The 15,566-nt window shown below is 38.0% G+C and overlaps 3 protein-coding genes and 1 pseudogene across 8 annotated transcripts; 1 reads left to right on the top strand and 3 right to left on the bottom strand.

Moving 5' to 3' along the window:
• Positions 1-355: 355 nt before the first annotated feature.
• LOC140811724 (L-ascorbate oxidase homolog) lies at positions 356-5,895 on the bottom strand. Of its 3 annotated transcripts, XM_073169778.1 has the most exons (11): positions 5,762-5,895; positions 5,523-5,604; positions 3,685-3,938; positions 3,313-3,395; positions 2,689-2,798; positions 2,157-2,427; positions 1,972-2,074; positions 1,527-1,872; positions 1,072-1,437; positions 915-993; positions 359-847 (listed from the first exon to the last, which is right to left on the bottom strand). In XM_073169778.1, exons 4-11 carry the CDS (start codon positions 3,313-3,315, stop codon positions 641-643), a joined length of 1,485 nt encoding a protein of 494 aa, XP_073025879.1. In that variant the 5' UTR covers positions 3,316-3,395; positions 3,685-3,938; positions 5,523-5,604; positions 5,762-5,895; the 3' UTR covers positions 359-640. The 3 variants fall into 3 exon arrangements, with proteins under 3 accessions (XP_073025878.1, XP_073025879.1, XP_073025880.1); XM_073169777.1 differs by lacking the exons at positions 3,313-3,395; positions 3,685-3,938; positions 5,523-5,604; positions 5,762-5,895 and adding an exon at positions 2,919-3,271 and having other exon boundaries at positions 356-847; XM_073169779.1 differs by lacking the exons at positions 3,685-3,938; positions 5,523-5,604; positions 5,762-5,895 and having other exon boundaries at positions 381-847; positions 3,313-3,546.
• Positions 4,433-8,908, top strand: LOC140811723 (uncharacterized; annotated as a pseudogene).
• LOC140811725 (uncharacterized) lies at positions 7,575-12,247 on the bottom strand. Of its 4 annotated transcripts, none has more exons than XM_073169783.1 (5): positions 11,338-12,246; positions 10,262-10,422; positions 10,064-10,174; positions 9,313-9,837; positions 7,575-7,698 (listed from the first exon to the last, which is right to left on the bottom strand). In XM_073169783.1, exons 1-5 carry the CDS (start codon positions 12,074-12,076, stop codon positions 7,690-7,692), a joined length of 1,545 nt encoding a protein of 514 aa, XP_073025884.1. In that variant the 5' UTR covers positions 12,077-12,246; the 3' UTR covers positions 7,575-7,689. The 4 variants fall into 4 exon arrangements, with proteins under 4 accessions (XP_073025884.1, XP_073025881.1, XP_073025883.1 ...); XM_073169780.1 differs by having other exon boundaries at positions 7,586-7,698; positions 9,195-9,837; positions 11,338-12,243; XM_073169782.1 differs by lacking the exon at positions 7,575-7,698 and adding an exon at positions 7,905-8,041 and having other exon boundaries at positions 11,338-12,247.
• Positions 12,248-12,354: 107 nt separating this feature from the next.
• LOC140811726 (glucan endo-1,3-beta-glucosidase 1-like) lies at positions 12,355-15,176 on the bottom strand. Its single transcript, XM_073169784.1, has 4 exons — positions 14,805-15,176; positions 13,419-14,699; positions 12,761-12,788; positions 12,355-12,671 (listed from the first exon to the last, which is right to left on the bottom strand). Exons 1-4 carry the CDS (start codon positions 14,869-14,871, stop codon positions 12,530-12,532), a joined length of 1,518 nt encoding a protein of 505 aa, XP_073025885.1. The 5' UTR covers positions 14,872-15,176; the 3' UTR covers positions 12,355-12,529.
• Between the last annotated feature and the right edge of the window lie 390 nt (positions 15,177-15,566).

Raw genomic sequence — 15,566 nt, forward strand, 5'->3', positions numbered from 1 at the left:
TTTCATTTTTAAATAATAAAATCAAAAATCATACTCTTTTCTTTTCTCAAAATAGTTTTAATTATTTGACATCTCACAATACAATCATTATTATTAATTTACTTTATTTAAAATTTTAAAATGAATTCATATTATATTATCTTATTCAATAAATTATCTTTTAAACCCCGAAAATATCCCATGCCCCACGAAATTTTTTTTTGCGTATCTCGTGTATTATTTTATATAAATTTACATGTAATAAAATAGGTCTCCCCCAAAAATAAAACGAAACATATATCACAATCTCCAGTATTTTCTACAAGAAATCGACAATAACATCAAAGAAGAATCCGAATTTTACCCTTAAATTGTAATAAATTTTATTAAATATAATCGAAAATTTTAATTGTTTTTCTTGTGAAGTCCAGAATGGTCCGTGCAACTTTTAAGCCGTGTACGACCTTACATTGAAAATATGCCAAAAAGAATTGAGATATAGATTTTGACTTTGACTTTCACTTGGGATGTATGGTTTTTCATCATTAAAAAAAGTGATTTTTATTTGCAAGATACCATTTTACGCAATTTAGAGGGCTATATATATTAGTAAAAAAAATTGTTTGAGTAACAGCAGAATCAAATAATCGCAGGCAAGCCTCTAAATTAAAGGACGACCTCTTGCTCTACCACAGAGGATAGCATTTCTTGGAATTCCATACTCGTCTCTCAATGAGTTGGAAGAGGTGTAAACTCTCAAGTAGAATTGCTGACCCAAATACTGTCTTTCCCAGTTCTCGGATCTTATATTCCACATTCCCGCGTTGTCCAGAGCTATATAAATGGCCGTCCAAGAGTTCGGGTACACCTGAAATTTAAGCCAACATTTGTAAGCGAAATGAAAAATGAAAACAAAGCATATATTGTGTTCAGACCTGGGTTGTGCAACGAGCAACCGTGTCTCTGTAATTATAACTTGCTCTGCTCGCTTCAGTCCACTGTCCACCATCCATTCTGTTGTGTTTAAATGTTAGCAAACTTCAAAGAATCTAGAAAGTATGCTCCATTTATGTAACCGTTGATTATACTAACCCAACTACGAAGAAGGAATATCCATCGATGTGCCAAGATTGGACGGCATCTTCCCAGTTTTGGAACACGATTTCTACAAAAGATCGAAAATCGGCATGCATGACGGAGGTACCCAAGTACGCACTTTTCCAGGATGGTTTTTCAGGGATGCTTCCCACGCTGAAAACCCCTCCAATCTTGAAATAATCGGCCAACTTCAGTGGGGTGTTTGGAGAAACGTATGACACGCTATTGACCGCATATCTCTGTTTTCCATTGATAACAGGAGCTGAATTAGCTAAAATGATGGTCCTGGCAGGTTTGATCATTCCGTAATGGTAAGAGCCTTGTGGATTAGGTCTTGGCCCACTTGCCGTTAGATTCCAACTGGTTTACAGAGCATCAGGTTAAGAAATTCAAGTTCAGCCCAAGCCTAACATATAAGCAAAATAATATATCCATGTAAAACAAATCACCGAATTGATCTGGCCTGGTTCAGAGACCAGGCAACGTCGGAGGTAGGTCCACTAGGGGGTAAACCAGAAACTTTGGTGGCTGAGTCACTGTAATGCAGAACAGCAGTGGTGGTAAGCACTGTGGGGGTGAAACGTGAAGACACGGCAATGTAATAGTCCTTTGCTGGTTGGTTAGTTGAGATCAAAACCGAGTAAGATTGCCCTACGAAGATGTCGAGTGAGGAGTATGTATTCTGGAGCGTGTGAGATCCTTCAACCTCTACCAGTTTCATAGTGTGTCCCTCAATTCTAAAATTAATGGAAGTTTTAACTCCAACATTTGATATTCTGAACCTGTATGTTTTTCCTGCAGAAAATACATTGTGTTGATAAGAAATCGAGTGGGCAGGAGACACTCTTATGCACAGATAGTTTTAATCGTGTTGTTTGATTGAGAAGGTGTCACCTGGATCTACGGTGAAGGTATATCCATTCCAACCATGACCGTTAATAATAAGGCCATCAGGGAAGGGAAGATTATGACCTCCGTCCAAGAAATACTTCAGTTGCTGTAAAAAAATCGTGCATGAGTGAGTAACTCGCTATAAAACTAATATTATCAATGCGTAATGTTTTCCAAAAAGCGCGTACTCTGTGGGTTCGTTTGAACCAATCCCCAGCAAGAACAGTATAATCTCCAGCTGGAGGGGGAAAAGGTACAGGGATAAGAGGACGGCTGGAAATCTTGATGCTCCCATAGCCTCCAGCAGCCTTATGGAGAGCAAGTGAAGGGAAGTAGAAGTAGCTGCCGATTTGGTCCTTTGGTTGAAGTACGTAAGTGAAGTTTTTTCCAGGCGGGATTGGGCAAGTGGTGCCATATACTCCATCTTGCCACGAGTTTTTTCTTTGTTGTAACCCGTTCCTGTCACAAATAGAGTTACATGAAGAACTCATCAAGACTAAATAGAAGAACGATATTACATGCTTGTTGAAAAAGATTGGAAATGAGATTATAGATCTGAAGCCAAATCAAAAGCACAAGGAAACGAAATAGATCTAGTACTATGATATAGATCTAAAAGTTAATGCAACGAGGGTGGCAGAAGGAATGCTATCTATGATTAAGAGCACCGGGAATGCAACAACACAGATGAAGACAGCGAGCTCAGAGAACTTTGCTTACCAAGAAATGAGAAATGGCTCATTCAAGTAGTTGAAAATGTTTATTATCAAGTTATCGTTGGTGACACAGTCAATCTGAGGCCCTGGAAACTGCCCATTTATCAGAATTCCCTGCATCAACAATTTTTCGTATTCAAACACCGCTCTAAAGACAAAAACACGTAGGTGCACATACAGAAATTGAAGGCATTAGCAGTTTGAACGGTATATGAAGAACAAGCAGAGTGGTACTTGTTGCTCGATTCCCAGTGGAAAAATATCACCATAAGAAATTTTCCAAGTGTAAAATCTGTAAGGGTTGTCACCATTCACGTCTAGCAAACCAAGCAGCACAGCAAGAATGAATACGAGAAAGTACACACCACTGTTCCCTCTCATCATGGTTACCCACTCTTGGTCTATGTTTCACGCTTTCAATGAAAACTCAATATGTTGAGTTGGATAAACTTATATAGCAAAGAAAATTATGCAATAAATTGTAGTATGTCTCTAGATTTTTGTAGAGGACACACCCATGCAACAAATGTTTTCCCCTAGTTTCTTTATGTTTAACGTGAATCTTGGCATATAGAGGGAGAGGACGTCAGAAAAATAAGTGGGATATTACACATCCCCACCCTTGTACCATAGAGTCCCCTCAAAATGGCGCGTTTGGTATTGTCACCAGCTACTGCATGTGTTGTCTGCTACTAACTGCAGCCTTTTCTTCTGCATGCAAATTTATTTTCTGATCGGAGATTCAAAAGAATCTGAGTCATATAACAATTGTTTTTATACACGGACATGGTTTCATTAACCCTGTAATAATCATAATCATCATCAATCTCTCTCTATATTGATATTATTCAAGTCTACGTTTCACTAGTTATTCTACAGCAACAACTACCAAATTTAATATGGTGGTCTAAATCCTCCGCATGACGCCAGCTGTGCAATAGCTACTTAACTCTGATAAAGGGTGGAATGGGGTGGGCCAGAGAAAAAGCTACAACTATACCTTACCGCTACAAGCAAGATGGCAGATTTATGTGGAGATTATTCTTCCGTGGTGGCCACCTTTTTCCTGGTGCGAGTTTTTGGGTCTTAAATTTTCAAAATCAAGAGACGCCAAAATCCCAGAAAAAATAAGGTCTCGAATTGAGTTTTTCTTTTCTTTTTGGCTCCATCGAAGGTTTCGTTTCATGGAGCCATTGCTGTCAGAAACTGGTCATTTTCCTGACAGATCCATGAATGGGTGGTCTAGCTTGGAGCCTGGATATAGACAAGTTTTGAGTCAAACATGATCAGATAAATTGTTTATATGTGGTAAACGAGGATAAATTTCACAACGGAGCAACCAAGATGCTCAAGATACAGCTACAACAAGAAAATAAACAAGAGACGACGAAAATTGTAAATATATGCCGTAATCGATATTACACAAAATGAACACTATTAGTTGCACAATGTTATGTAGGTGGCATCAAACCATAAATGATTTAATTTGATAAATACCAAGTTTACTTCATATCCATGGGTGGTACACATACAATAAACTCCGACACACCGTGATAATATTTAATTTGGTAGTATTTTTGAGAATTCTTGGAAAATTAATTAAAATACGTTGTATTCCAGAATGTGACATATTTTATTATGTTTTCTAATAATATTTTTTTACCATATTATATCATATTTATATGTACGGTGTGTGTGTGTGTATATATAATGCTTATTTGGTAATATAAAAGTGAGAAAATAAATTTTGAAATTTTTGTATCAGAATATGCTGTATGTTCGATTCTATTTTGAGATTATCGAAATATTTTTAAAATATGCTTCACAACACTGCCCATGTTTTCCTGGTACCTGGTTATAGAGAAGTCAAGAAAAGGAATATGGTTTCAGAGTCTGGTAGTTTTTAATTACTCCGTTGGAAACAATGACTGGTTATCTGAACGTCGCCAATGAGTGTTATTATTATAGTTCTATCCTGCAAGAGCTTCAAAGCAATGAACTTGCAGGATTTGAGATAGACAGCCAACTTCAGTCACGATGACAAAGAAAAACGTTACTTTGATCTCCCAAAATTCCTATGTAAGTGCATTATACTCTCTCTCAAATTAATTGGTTTTCCATTCTGAGAAAAAAAAAGAACTTTTTACATCTCTCATAAAATTATTCCTATGTTTCGATCCTTCTTGATACCCCCAAAGTCGTCCTGATCTCTCATGTCAATCCCCTGGCTATTATACATTGCAACTGATATTTTTGCATCTGCAGATTATAGTGGATAATGGATTGGTGAGGCTCACGATATCCAAACCACAAGGACTATTGACTGCCATCAAATATGGTGGAATAGATAATCTGCTCGACACAAAATCAAACGAATTGAACAGAGGGTAACTTCCAAATCTTGACGTGTTATATACAAATGTAGAACATATATCGGTTAAGCTGTGAAGCATACACATTAAAAAAAATTGTGGGTAGACTCCAGATGAGTTATAAACATCATAACTAAAATGGTAACACAAAATTACAACTTTAATGATTTTCTTTGTTAATGCTTTTGCTAATCACACAGTTACTGGGACATCAATTGGAGTTTGCCAGGGGGCAATGACAAATATCAACTGTATGTTTATTTGTTTTTCTTAGAGAGGAGTTTTAAACAGATTTTCCTTCCAAAAGCTCATGTTATTTGCCATGACGAAATAAAATATTACCATTTTTCCAACTCAGGCTGAGAGGGTCTGTGTACAGTGTGATAAGTAAGAGCAACGATGGATTGGAGGTTTCATTTAAGAGTAACTATGATCCTTCAATATCCGGGACAAGACTGCTACTCACCATTGACATAAGGTCCACTTCGACAGAAGCCTTCTGCTTTAAATCTTGAAATAAGTTTTTCTTGATCGCTTTTAAGACATTCCTAGAGTTCAGGTACATTGTAAGAAGTGGGGTATCAGGTTTCTACTGCTATGCAATATGTGAACGTCAAACAGGATATCCAGCATTTGATCTTGCGCAAACAAGAATGGTGTTTAAGTTGCAACAGGACAGGTGAAATAGCATATTATTCAAGTCACGTGATTCAGTGGCATGTAGTCAGATGTCATTCTCTATAACAATATTATTCTGGAGCAGGTTTCACTACATGGCAATCACAGATGATAAACAAAGAATAATGCCAATGCCAGAAGATATACAGCCAGGTAGAGGCAAACAATTAATTGTACCTGAGTCTGTTTTGCTAGTCAATCCCATGAATCCAGACCTTAAGGGAGAGGTAATGTCAAATGTAGAAAATCTTACAAAAGTTCTAGACCTTGTCTTTAAAACGTGAAATTGTGACGCTGCATTAATGTTGTATGAAATCAGGTTGATGATAAATACCAGTATTCCATGATAACAAAGATGGTGGAGTCCACGGATGGATAAGCTCCAACCCCCTTATTGGATTCTGGATCATCTTTCCCAGCCAAGAATTTCGTAATGGTGGACCAACTAAGCAAAATCTTACTGTCCACACTGGTCCAACCTGCCTGGCTGTAACATTTTCTTTCTTTATGCATCCATAATGAACGTGTTAAGTTATTGAATAGAATAAATTCATGTCCATACTTGAAAGGAAAATTGAAGAATATTTGTCCAAAACATCATCACTAAGGACAAAATGTGACGGATATTACTGCTGACAGAGAATCCTATTGGCTTTGTGCTGCTGTCAGCAGTAAGCAATAACCATGGAGTCTTCTGCTATTCAATAACAAACAAAATGTAGACAAAAAAAGTCCAATCGTAAATCTTAATATTTGGTGAAACAGATGATCCACGGAAGTCACTACATTGGGAGTGACATGATAGCTCACTTTGAAGAGGGAGAGACTTGGAGAAAAGTCTTTGGTCCATTCTTTGTATACCTCAACACGACCACGGATGTGTCAAAAGCATACAACCTATGGCTAGATGCAAAAAAGCAGGTACATGTGCACAAATATGTTTCTTCAGAAACGAAAGAAAGAAAAGGTGCGGAAAATATGAAAATATGCAGATCGAAAAATTATACAATACGACTTTTGGCATATATCTATGACTCCATACTTGTAAAAATAGCTTGTTATTATCCATGTGATTGATGAATGCTTATACCCAAGCGCACAGAAGTTTTATCTTGCTTGCTTGTATCTACCTTAGAGGTTAATGGAAGTGTCATTATGGCCATATGAGTTTGTCTCCTCACCATATTACCTCACTTACAAAGAGCGTGGTTCAGCTACGGGGCGACTCTTTGTCCAAGACAGGTAACCATGTTAGACTTAGAGAACATAGATTCTTAATCTGCAGAAGATTACACAAAACATAATAATTTGATATTGTTTCCTACAATGAAAAAGTTGTATAGCAGCTTATTCAGTTTCTTCCCCATAAAGTAGATTTGTCTCAGCTTCCGTGCTTCCTGCTAAGTATGCATACATTGGACTATCAGCTGCGAGAAGTGAGGGCTCATGGCAAACTGAAAGCAAGGTTCTTACCAAATTAAGTTTTTCTCTGGCAGCTACGAGGTTTCCGATTCTAATCATAGATAATTGATGCTTCTGCTCGTACTGCAGGATTATCAATTTTGGACACAAACAGATGTGGATGGAAATTTTATAATTAAAAATGTCATACCAGGAGTATATGGTCTTCATGGCTGGGTTCCGGGTTTCATTGGCGATTACCTGAAAGAAGATCTTGTTACTATGTCTGCAGGTAAATACACGAGAATGATATTTTCTTACCTTTTTTTCTAACTTGAGCCGTAAGTTGTTGGTTACTTCTATTCCTGCATGTTGTGCTACCTAAGGTTAAGCTGACTAGTGAAATTCATCAGGATCAGAAACTCAGCTTGGAAATTTAACTTACATACCACCTAGACTTGGCCCGACTCTATGGGAAATTGGTTTCCCAGATCGCACAGCCAACGGTTACTGTGTTCCTGATGTGAACCCGATGTATGTCAACAAGTTATTCATCAACAACCCTGAGAAGTAAGCCATGTCTCTATTTCACATTATACTCAGAGAACGGTACAAGTCAACAAATAAATGCTAGACATCTTGGACATGAAACAAATCATAATTTCTTTTCATTATCTAATTCGATGTTCCTTCTGTTGAAAATTTCTGTATGTATTGTTTACTAAATCAGTACAAAGCCAAGGTCTTAGTTCTTCTACTTTACCTATGGTTTAGATTCAGGCAATATGGCATGTGGGATAGATACACGGATATGCATCCATCCTCTGATCAAGTTTTCACAGTAGGCATAAATGATCCAAAAAAGGACTGGTTCTTTGCTCACGTGGATAGGTATATATTCTCTCCCTTGACAAAATCAGCACAAAAAAACTCTGTTGTCTTAAACAATGATGCAAGTTTAAACTTCAAAAACCAAGAGGAAAGACAATCTTGCATGATTCATGTTGTTATACAGGAGGGCAGCAGACAAGTACGTTCCATCAACATGGGAAATCAGATTTCACCTTAACTCGGTGACTAGTGGAATTTACAAGTTGAGGTTGTCTATAGCATCAGCCACCCGTTCGGACTTAGAGGTCTAGCCCTAGATCTAGCACCCGTTATTTATTTTTTTTAAAAGAAGACTGCATATAGTGGAAAATTAAAGCACCAGCTATTAATACCACTACATTCTCTGAAATCTAATTTACTTAAGCTCAGTGATCAACGCTAGTAATTGCAGGTGCATGTTAACCAAATGAATGGCAAACAACTCATATTGCAGTTGCTGAATTTAGGAGCAGATAATACAGTTTGCAGACATGGGATTCATGGGCTCTACCAGCTTTACAGTGCTGATATTTCCACACCTCTTTTAATTAAAGGTGACAACTGCATATTTCTTACCCAAGCGAGGGGTGGAGATGCACTTTGTGGAATTCTTTATGACTATATAAGGCTAGAAGCTCCACCAACTTAACAGAGTTAAAAGAAAGAACTGAAAATGTGCATTATCATAAAAGCAAAAACGATCAATTTCATATGAGACCTTGACAGAATGTATCAAATTTTTTTTTCCTCTTTCCAATTACATATACTCAGTGCTTAACCACTCAAACACTTAGGCAACCAATGAAAGTTATAAAAAAGAAGGTAGCAAGCTGTTGCAGGCTTAGTTTTTGGCTTAGGTTGTTTTATTATCATCCAGATCGTTGGACAATTCACAAAAACAAATTTAAAACACTGAAAACAGTACTGATGAATATCTATCTGTTCAGGCCCTCCTTAATTTCAGAGGGGCGGTGAATGTCAAGAGTTTGAATTGATTCCTTGTCGGTGTTGCTCCTTCACAATGTAACTCTAAGTCGATGTATCATCATAATAACATATACAGAAAACATCCAGAAAAATGACATTATATACACAATCACTTCATTCCTTGAAGGACCGGGGAAAACAGTTGAGGAAAAATGCTTACAGAGTTCAAATAGCAATAAGAGAAAAAAATGCAAAAAGGCACCAGAGAAGTCATGACATCGATTCTGATGAGGCACAAGTTGTTACTTGGATCACTGAGATATGTTGTGACAGATTGTTAATAGAAGTCCATAGTGATCACTGGGTAAAACAGGAAGTACCAACTTAGTGACCTGCCCTTTAACTCTCTTTTCCTTGATATATGATAGACCCTCAACAGCATCCATCCCTATCATTTCAATTTCCCCAACCTTAAAATTTTTCAACTTACAAACAAATCGATCCAAACGTTTCTGCAGAGTTCTGTTACCACACAACATCTTATTTGATTTTGTGTCGTATGTCCATCCAATTTCTCCAGGCCGTAGCTCTGTCCAGGCATCTATCCATTCATCAGCTAAAGTGAAACCACCATCCAATTTATCATCCCAGTTCATGTCCCCACAAAAGATCACGTTTATATTTTTATCAAGAAACTTCATAGCTTCTTTGGCTTGATATACACGTTCTTTGCTGAACATCTGATCCCATTTTGGTGGACTCGGACAAGGGCTTTCTAAGTGGCTTGTGGCAACAACCAGTGCTACATCTGGCAGCACTTCAACCTCAGCAAGACAAAGTTCCCGCCCCATTATGGAGTTGTGGAATGGTTTGCAGCTATAGGATTTAACAGTCAGTTTACATAACTGCAAAAGATTTATCAAAATAAGTGTGCCTCAATTCATAGTATGAAAAACGAAAAAACTGAAATTTTAGTCCTAATAGTTCCTGGTAATATGGATCAAACTCACAAGCAAAGCAAAATATTTTTGGCAAGGATATTTAATGACTATATGAAACATTAAACAGCATCAAAAATCGAAGTAGAGTTCCCTGCCTACAGATTATTTAATAATTTCTTCTTTGGATCACCTGCATGCAGAAATATGATCCTGGAAACTCCATATCATTTGAAATTGAGCACCGATACTCCTTCCACCAACTTGATTGCTGGAAAATTTCATAGAAACTGGGGGTGACCTCCTGCGGAAGTACTTAGGCACAACCTGTGAGAAACATGAGAAAGAATGGGATTTTATGAAATCAAAATAATATGCAAGGAAAGAAAACCTGAAAACATATAACATCTGGTGAGTGCAGCTCAATAAGGTTGCCCAACGCTTTCATCCTCCCATGCATCTCAAGATCTTCACGAAACCAAACATTATAACTTAAAATCTTCCATGTTTTAGATTCTGAAGCCATATTAGTCCCACTCGTAACTAGCATTGCTGCACAGGATTTTGATGTTATAATTCCACATTCTAGCTAAACAAGGGAAAATGGAAGAAGCAACACGACCTACAAATTAGTGAGACCACTGCAGAGTGTGTCTCCTAATGCAAGAGCGGCACACAATTATTTTTCCATCCCATGAATTAATATCAACGACAATTTTCTACACAATTTATCAAAATTCAAAAGGGAGTAGCGAAATCAGAATTTGAATTATTCAGTTGCTCCATTCCATGCTGTGGTTTGACGAAAAGGACATAGTTCCAAGTATATTTTCAAAAAGACTACACAACATAACCAAATCCCTTCATAATATACAAAGAGATAAAAGCTGAATTAGTAAATAACCTTCCAACATTATATTTTCAACTGTGGATTCACTGATAGAAAATATCTCCGTACACCAGGTTCCCTCAGTTTATTCTCTGTTGTTTTGTGTGTTGGAAACAATTACAAAATTTAGAACTGCGAACCTCATTATAAAGGTGCCAAAATGATATCCTTCATAAGAAATGTTGCATATTCACTATATTAAGTCCATTTACATGTGTCTCGAGAGACATGAGATTCCAAATGCTGACACGCGAATTTCATATTGATGCGTAGCGATGAGATTCAATTCTTCTCAACTCGCAGAAGCCCGTTGTATACAATGGACCACTGCATAACTGTCGCTGCTTCCACTCGAATTAACTGACACAGACACCCCCATATGCATGCATTTTAAACTTAATACATTCAGTATATCAAACTTAAAATATCGAATCGACCCATAATCATTTAATAACAGAATGTGATGTGAAATTCAAACGATAACGAAGCCTTGAGAAGGTAAATGGCATGTGAATAAGACTCATAGCGAAAGAGCAAGTCACGAGATTAAGATTCATAAAAAAAGTTTTAGAAAATACCAGATGATTCTACTTCCAAAACCTCATTTGCAGCTTTCACAGCCATAAACCCAGAAGAACCACCCGAACTACCGCCGCCACCATTCGCACTTGAGCCATCCCGATCTTTCCTCTTATTACTGCAAGGGTGAACTACCGGCAAGAAGCCTTTTTCCTCTCCAGGATTATCTCTCCTATTAACACCATTATCCACAATTAGGCTCTCCCTACTCCCCAGACCACCAATATCGCTATGCAGTGAGGGCAAGACGGCATCCTTTAACTGACCAGAGCAACCAGCGTCATCGTTTCCAAAACAAGCATTCCCATTCTTTCCTTTCTCGACACTACTACAACTTGTCAAGGGGAAGAAAACGCTGCCAATGGAAGAACCCAGAAGACCTTGATCAAGATCATCATCGTCCACTTCGAGAGTGGATAACAGAGAAGCCGAAGTCCTGGTGCCACATATTTCGCAGGTTATCCTCCGATACGGGGTCAAGAAGGTGCAGCCGGCGCATGCCCACTTAGGCTTCGATGAACACGATATCGATAATGATGACAACAGCGACTGTGGTGTTGGGGAGAGACAGATTTCACAGTGCAACTTCGGCGAAACTGGGTTCTTGAATGTGCACTTGGAGCATGTCCAAGACATTGTTTTTACGATCGAATACAGGGTTTTTGAAACGTTTCGGGGCTTACGATGGAGAAGGGGCGAGACGACGATTGGGTTTACTAAGTTGAGCAATGAAAGCATTACGAATTTGAAACCGAAACCATCGCTAGTACCGCTTTTCAAGACAAGCTTTTAGGTTTGTGGTTTCGGAAGTGCTGCGGCTGCCTATATGTTTCCCTGTTTCCTTCTCTGTGCAACTTCTATTTATTTTCAGTAAATTAAGAACAAATAAAATAATATTATATGATATATATTTCATTATTTATAAAGTGCATTGAAATATCCTTATCTTGATACATAAATTTTTTTTATTAGTTGTATATTGATATATAGACATTATTGGAACTGATACATATAAATATAGTGGCGAAAATAATTTCTCCTTCCAATGAATGATTCACAAGTTCCAACATAATTTTCCAAGCAGTGGTGCCCATGAGCCCATCCACATAATAGCAGTCCAATAATGACTAGCAAAACTAATTATTTCCCCTAAAGCAAAAGCTTATTTGCTAATACACCTATACATTGTTATCATGAAAGGAATGAATAATAAAAGAGACAAGAAGTGAAGCCCCATAAAATCTTGAAATGAAAGCCAATAAATCTCACTCCCTCACCACCACTTGCTTGTGTTGAGTTCACAACCTGGTTGGTCTTACTGCTTATCGTCTTGCTGCATCCATTAACAGAGGAAATCATTGGGAAATGTGGAGAAAGAATAGACAATAGAGTACAAATAAAGCGACGCAGAATCATGCATACCTTCCAGGAAATATACAACTCCCGTGACCTGCAAAACATCCCCACAAAAAAAAAATGGTTCAGGTTATAGTTCAAGCGGAGCCACAGGTGGCTGCTTCACGACAAATTCTCTATTATCATAAAACAAAAGTTACTACTGTGAAAATAACAGAATCCACATTATAGTTTGTAAAAAATTTGAAGAATTTGCATCACTGTTTTTCCTATCCTTAGTTTCAAATGATAATGTTTTTCTCCTGAAGTAGGAAACCTTGGACTCGGAAGCTAGTCGAAGGCTTAGAATAAACGTCGAACTTTTCCTGGATGAAACAAGCTAATTAACAAACACTACATGAATTATTCTCCATTCGATGCAGTCAACTCATGTAACCAGCTAATGAATCATCCGATGTGACACAATCATGCCATGCTTGACAAAAAATATTCAAGAAACTAACGTATCCTCAGTATACAGTCAAACAGAACAATATGCTGAATAAAACAAAACACTTTTTCTCATCACAAAAAGCATTCTTTTTATAATAAAAGAATCATGAAGTGTATATACTCACAAAACAACAGCTTGATACTATATGCATCATTAATCGAATATACATACCAAATAGAGACAATGCCCTGACAAGCAAATGTATCAGTAATGTGAAGTAAATTTACTTACTAGGATCAGTTGTCGTGATCATAGCAGCACCCTTGAAATCACAAGATCCAGAGGACTTCCCTTCCTTTTGATAATAGCTATCAAATGCATATGAAGCATGATTCTTAACATTATTAGGCTGGTAACAACTCTCCCCTGGTTGAATCTCCGAACAATTCGCCCTCCCCGGTCCACAGGCCCAATCTAAAGCCGTTTGCAAGGTCTTTGCATCCAAACCATCAGTGGCAATACAATAAGTTTGATTTGTTGTGTCATTAGCCAAAAATGTGCCACTCCCCGACACATGGAGCAAGTAAACCGGCGTCGAATTCCCATAAAACAACCCCCAATTGGCCTCGGATACAGGGGGTGACCTCAAGTCCTCGTTGAACAGCTCATATATGTATACACTAGAAGTAATTTCGGGGTGCAAAGGCGTCCCAATACGATCTATAACATGCTTAATCAGATTTGAATTATACATATCCGCATTATCGATCGTAGCATAAGGCTCCTTCGAGTCCCCCCTCGAAGGCCACCCAGTTTCGGAAACAAGAACGATCACGTCAGTAACATTAAGATTCTTCAGAGAAAAATACACAGAATCAATCATGGCATCAAAAACATTGGTGTAGTGGAGCAATGTGTTAGGATCAACCATTTCTTTAGAAGGTGTTAATGGCTTGAAGAGGGAATTATCTAAAGGAACAACCCCTTTATTCTGCATAAACACATAGTAAGGATACAAATTCATCATCAAAGGTGACTGTGTCCTGGACAAGAACTGCAGTAACTGGGTAATAACAGGGCTCAAGCTCTGATTAAAATAGGCCTGGGAAGGTGGAAAGGGGTCAAGAATTATGGAAGCAGAATTGGGAGTTGAAATCTTGATTTGGGTATGCAAATTTGCAGCCACAAGAGCACTGTAGAGTGACTCAATTGCTGGCATGAGCAAAGGTGTTGAACTAGGAATGGTGGTGAAGATTTCATCCCCAACTGCCACGCCAGTGATCAGAGTTTCAGGGTAGTACGCCGCCACATTGCGGCCAATCCAGTTGGCGGCGGTGGCGTTGGAGGAGCCAATGGCAAGAAGCTGGTTATTGGGCACACCCACAATGACCCTAATCTTGGTATTAGCAAGCGCCTTGAGGATTTCAGCGTCGGCGTCATAGAGCCTCACATGTGTAATCTTTTGCGACTGCAAAAAAGCAACTAAATCTGTAGCCGGTAGCAAATTTGACACATCTGTGCCGATGTTAACTCCTATATATGGCTCATCTTTGCTTTGCTGCGCCTTAATTTCTGCGCACAGGGAAAATAACAATACACATCCATGAGCTTTGTTCACAATATAACAACAGAAAATCGGTCTCTTGAATTGAACTTCGAATCAAATAATCATCTAACCTTTGAAAAGTACGAATAGGAGAGTGCTCAGAAGAATAAAGAAGAAGACGAGCTTAGGATTTTCCATTAAAAATGGTTTCTTGAATCATCTTCTGGTTCTGTACCAGCCATGACTAACGGCATTTAGTTTGTAAATTTCAACAGATTTGAAATTTCTAAAGAATTAAAAATAAAGAAGGGTAGTTTCGAGTTGGCAAACTGCAGGGCTCAAGTGTAAGATAGGTAAGAAGCATTGATGAAGAATTGGTGAAAGAAAGCGGACTTTGGTATTGAGTAGGCTAGATTTGGATACTGAGCCGAAATCCCAAATGACTATAATGTCCTCCTGGACCGAGAGTAAAAATTCTTGATCCACATAATGGAAATGGTAGTTTGGTGGGTTACACGGTTACACCATAAAGTTCCAACAGTTTCTATAAAGTAAATGGAAGGTCAAACAGGTAAAAATAAGGAAAGAAGTGCTCTATTTAGATTCTACTTATACTACTCATTCTATGTTGGATGTCATCATGTAAACATAGATCCAGCTATTATATATATGTGTGTGTATGTATATATTCAGGGGATGTCAGCTTATGGCGAGGCTCTGTCGCTGTAAAACTTGAACGTGGAAACTCTACATCCTGACTTCCAGGCTGTTACCTTGATATGACTGTCTTAAAAGCGAAATAGCAATAATACCCTTTCATGCACTACTCACCTGTCTTTGAAGTTTAAACTGTATATATAGCACATCGCCCAGTGAGATGTTATAATTGAGAT

This window comes from Primulina eburnea, chromosome 14, assembly GCF_022965805.1.
Source record: "Primulina eburnea isolate SZY01 chromosome 14, ASM2296580v1, whole genome shotgun sequence".
Lineage (NCBI taxonomy): Eukaryota > Viridiplantae > Streptophyta > Magnoliopsida > Lamiales > Gesneriaceae > Primulina > Primulina eburnea.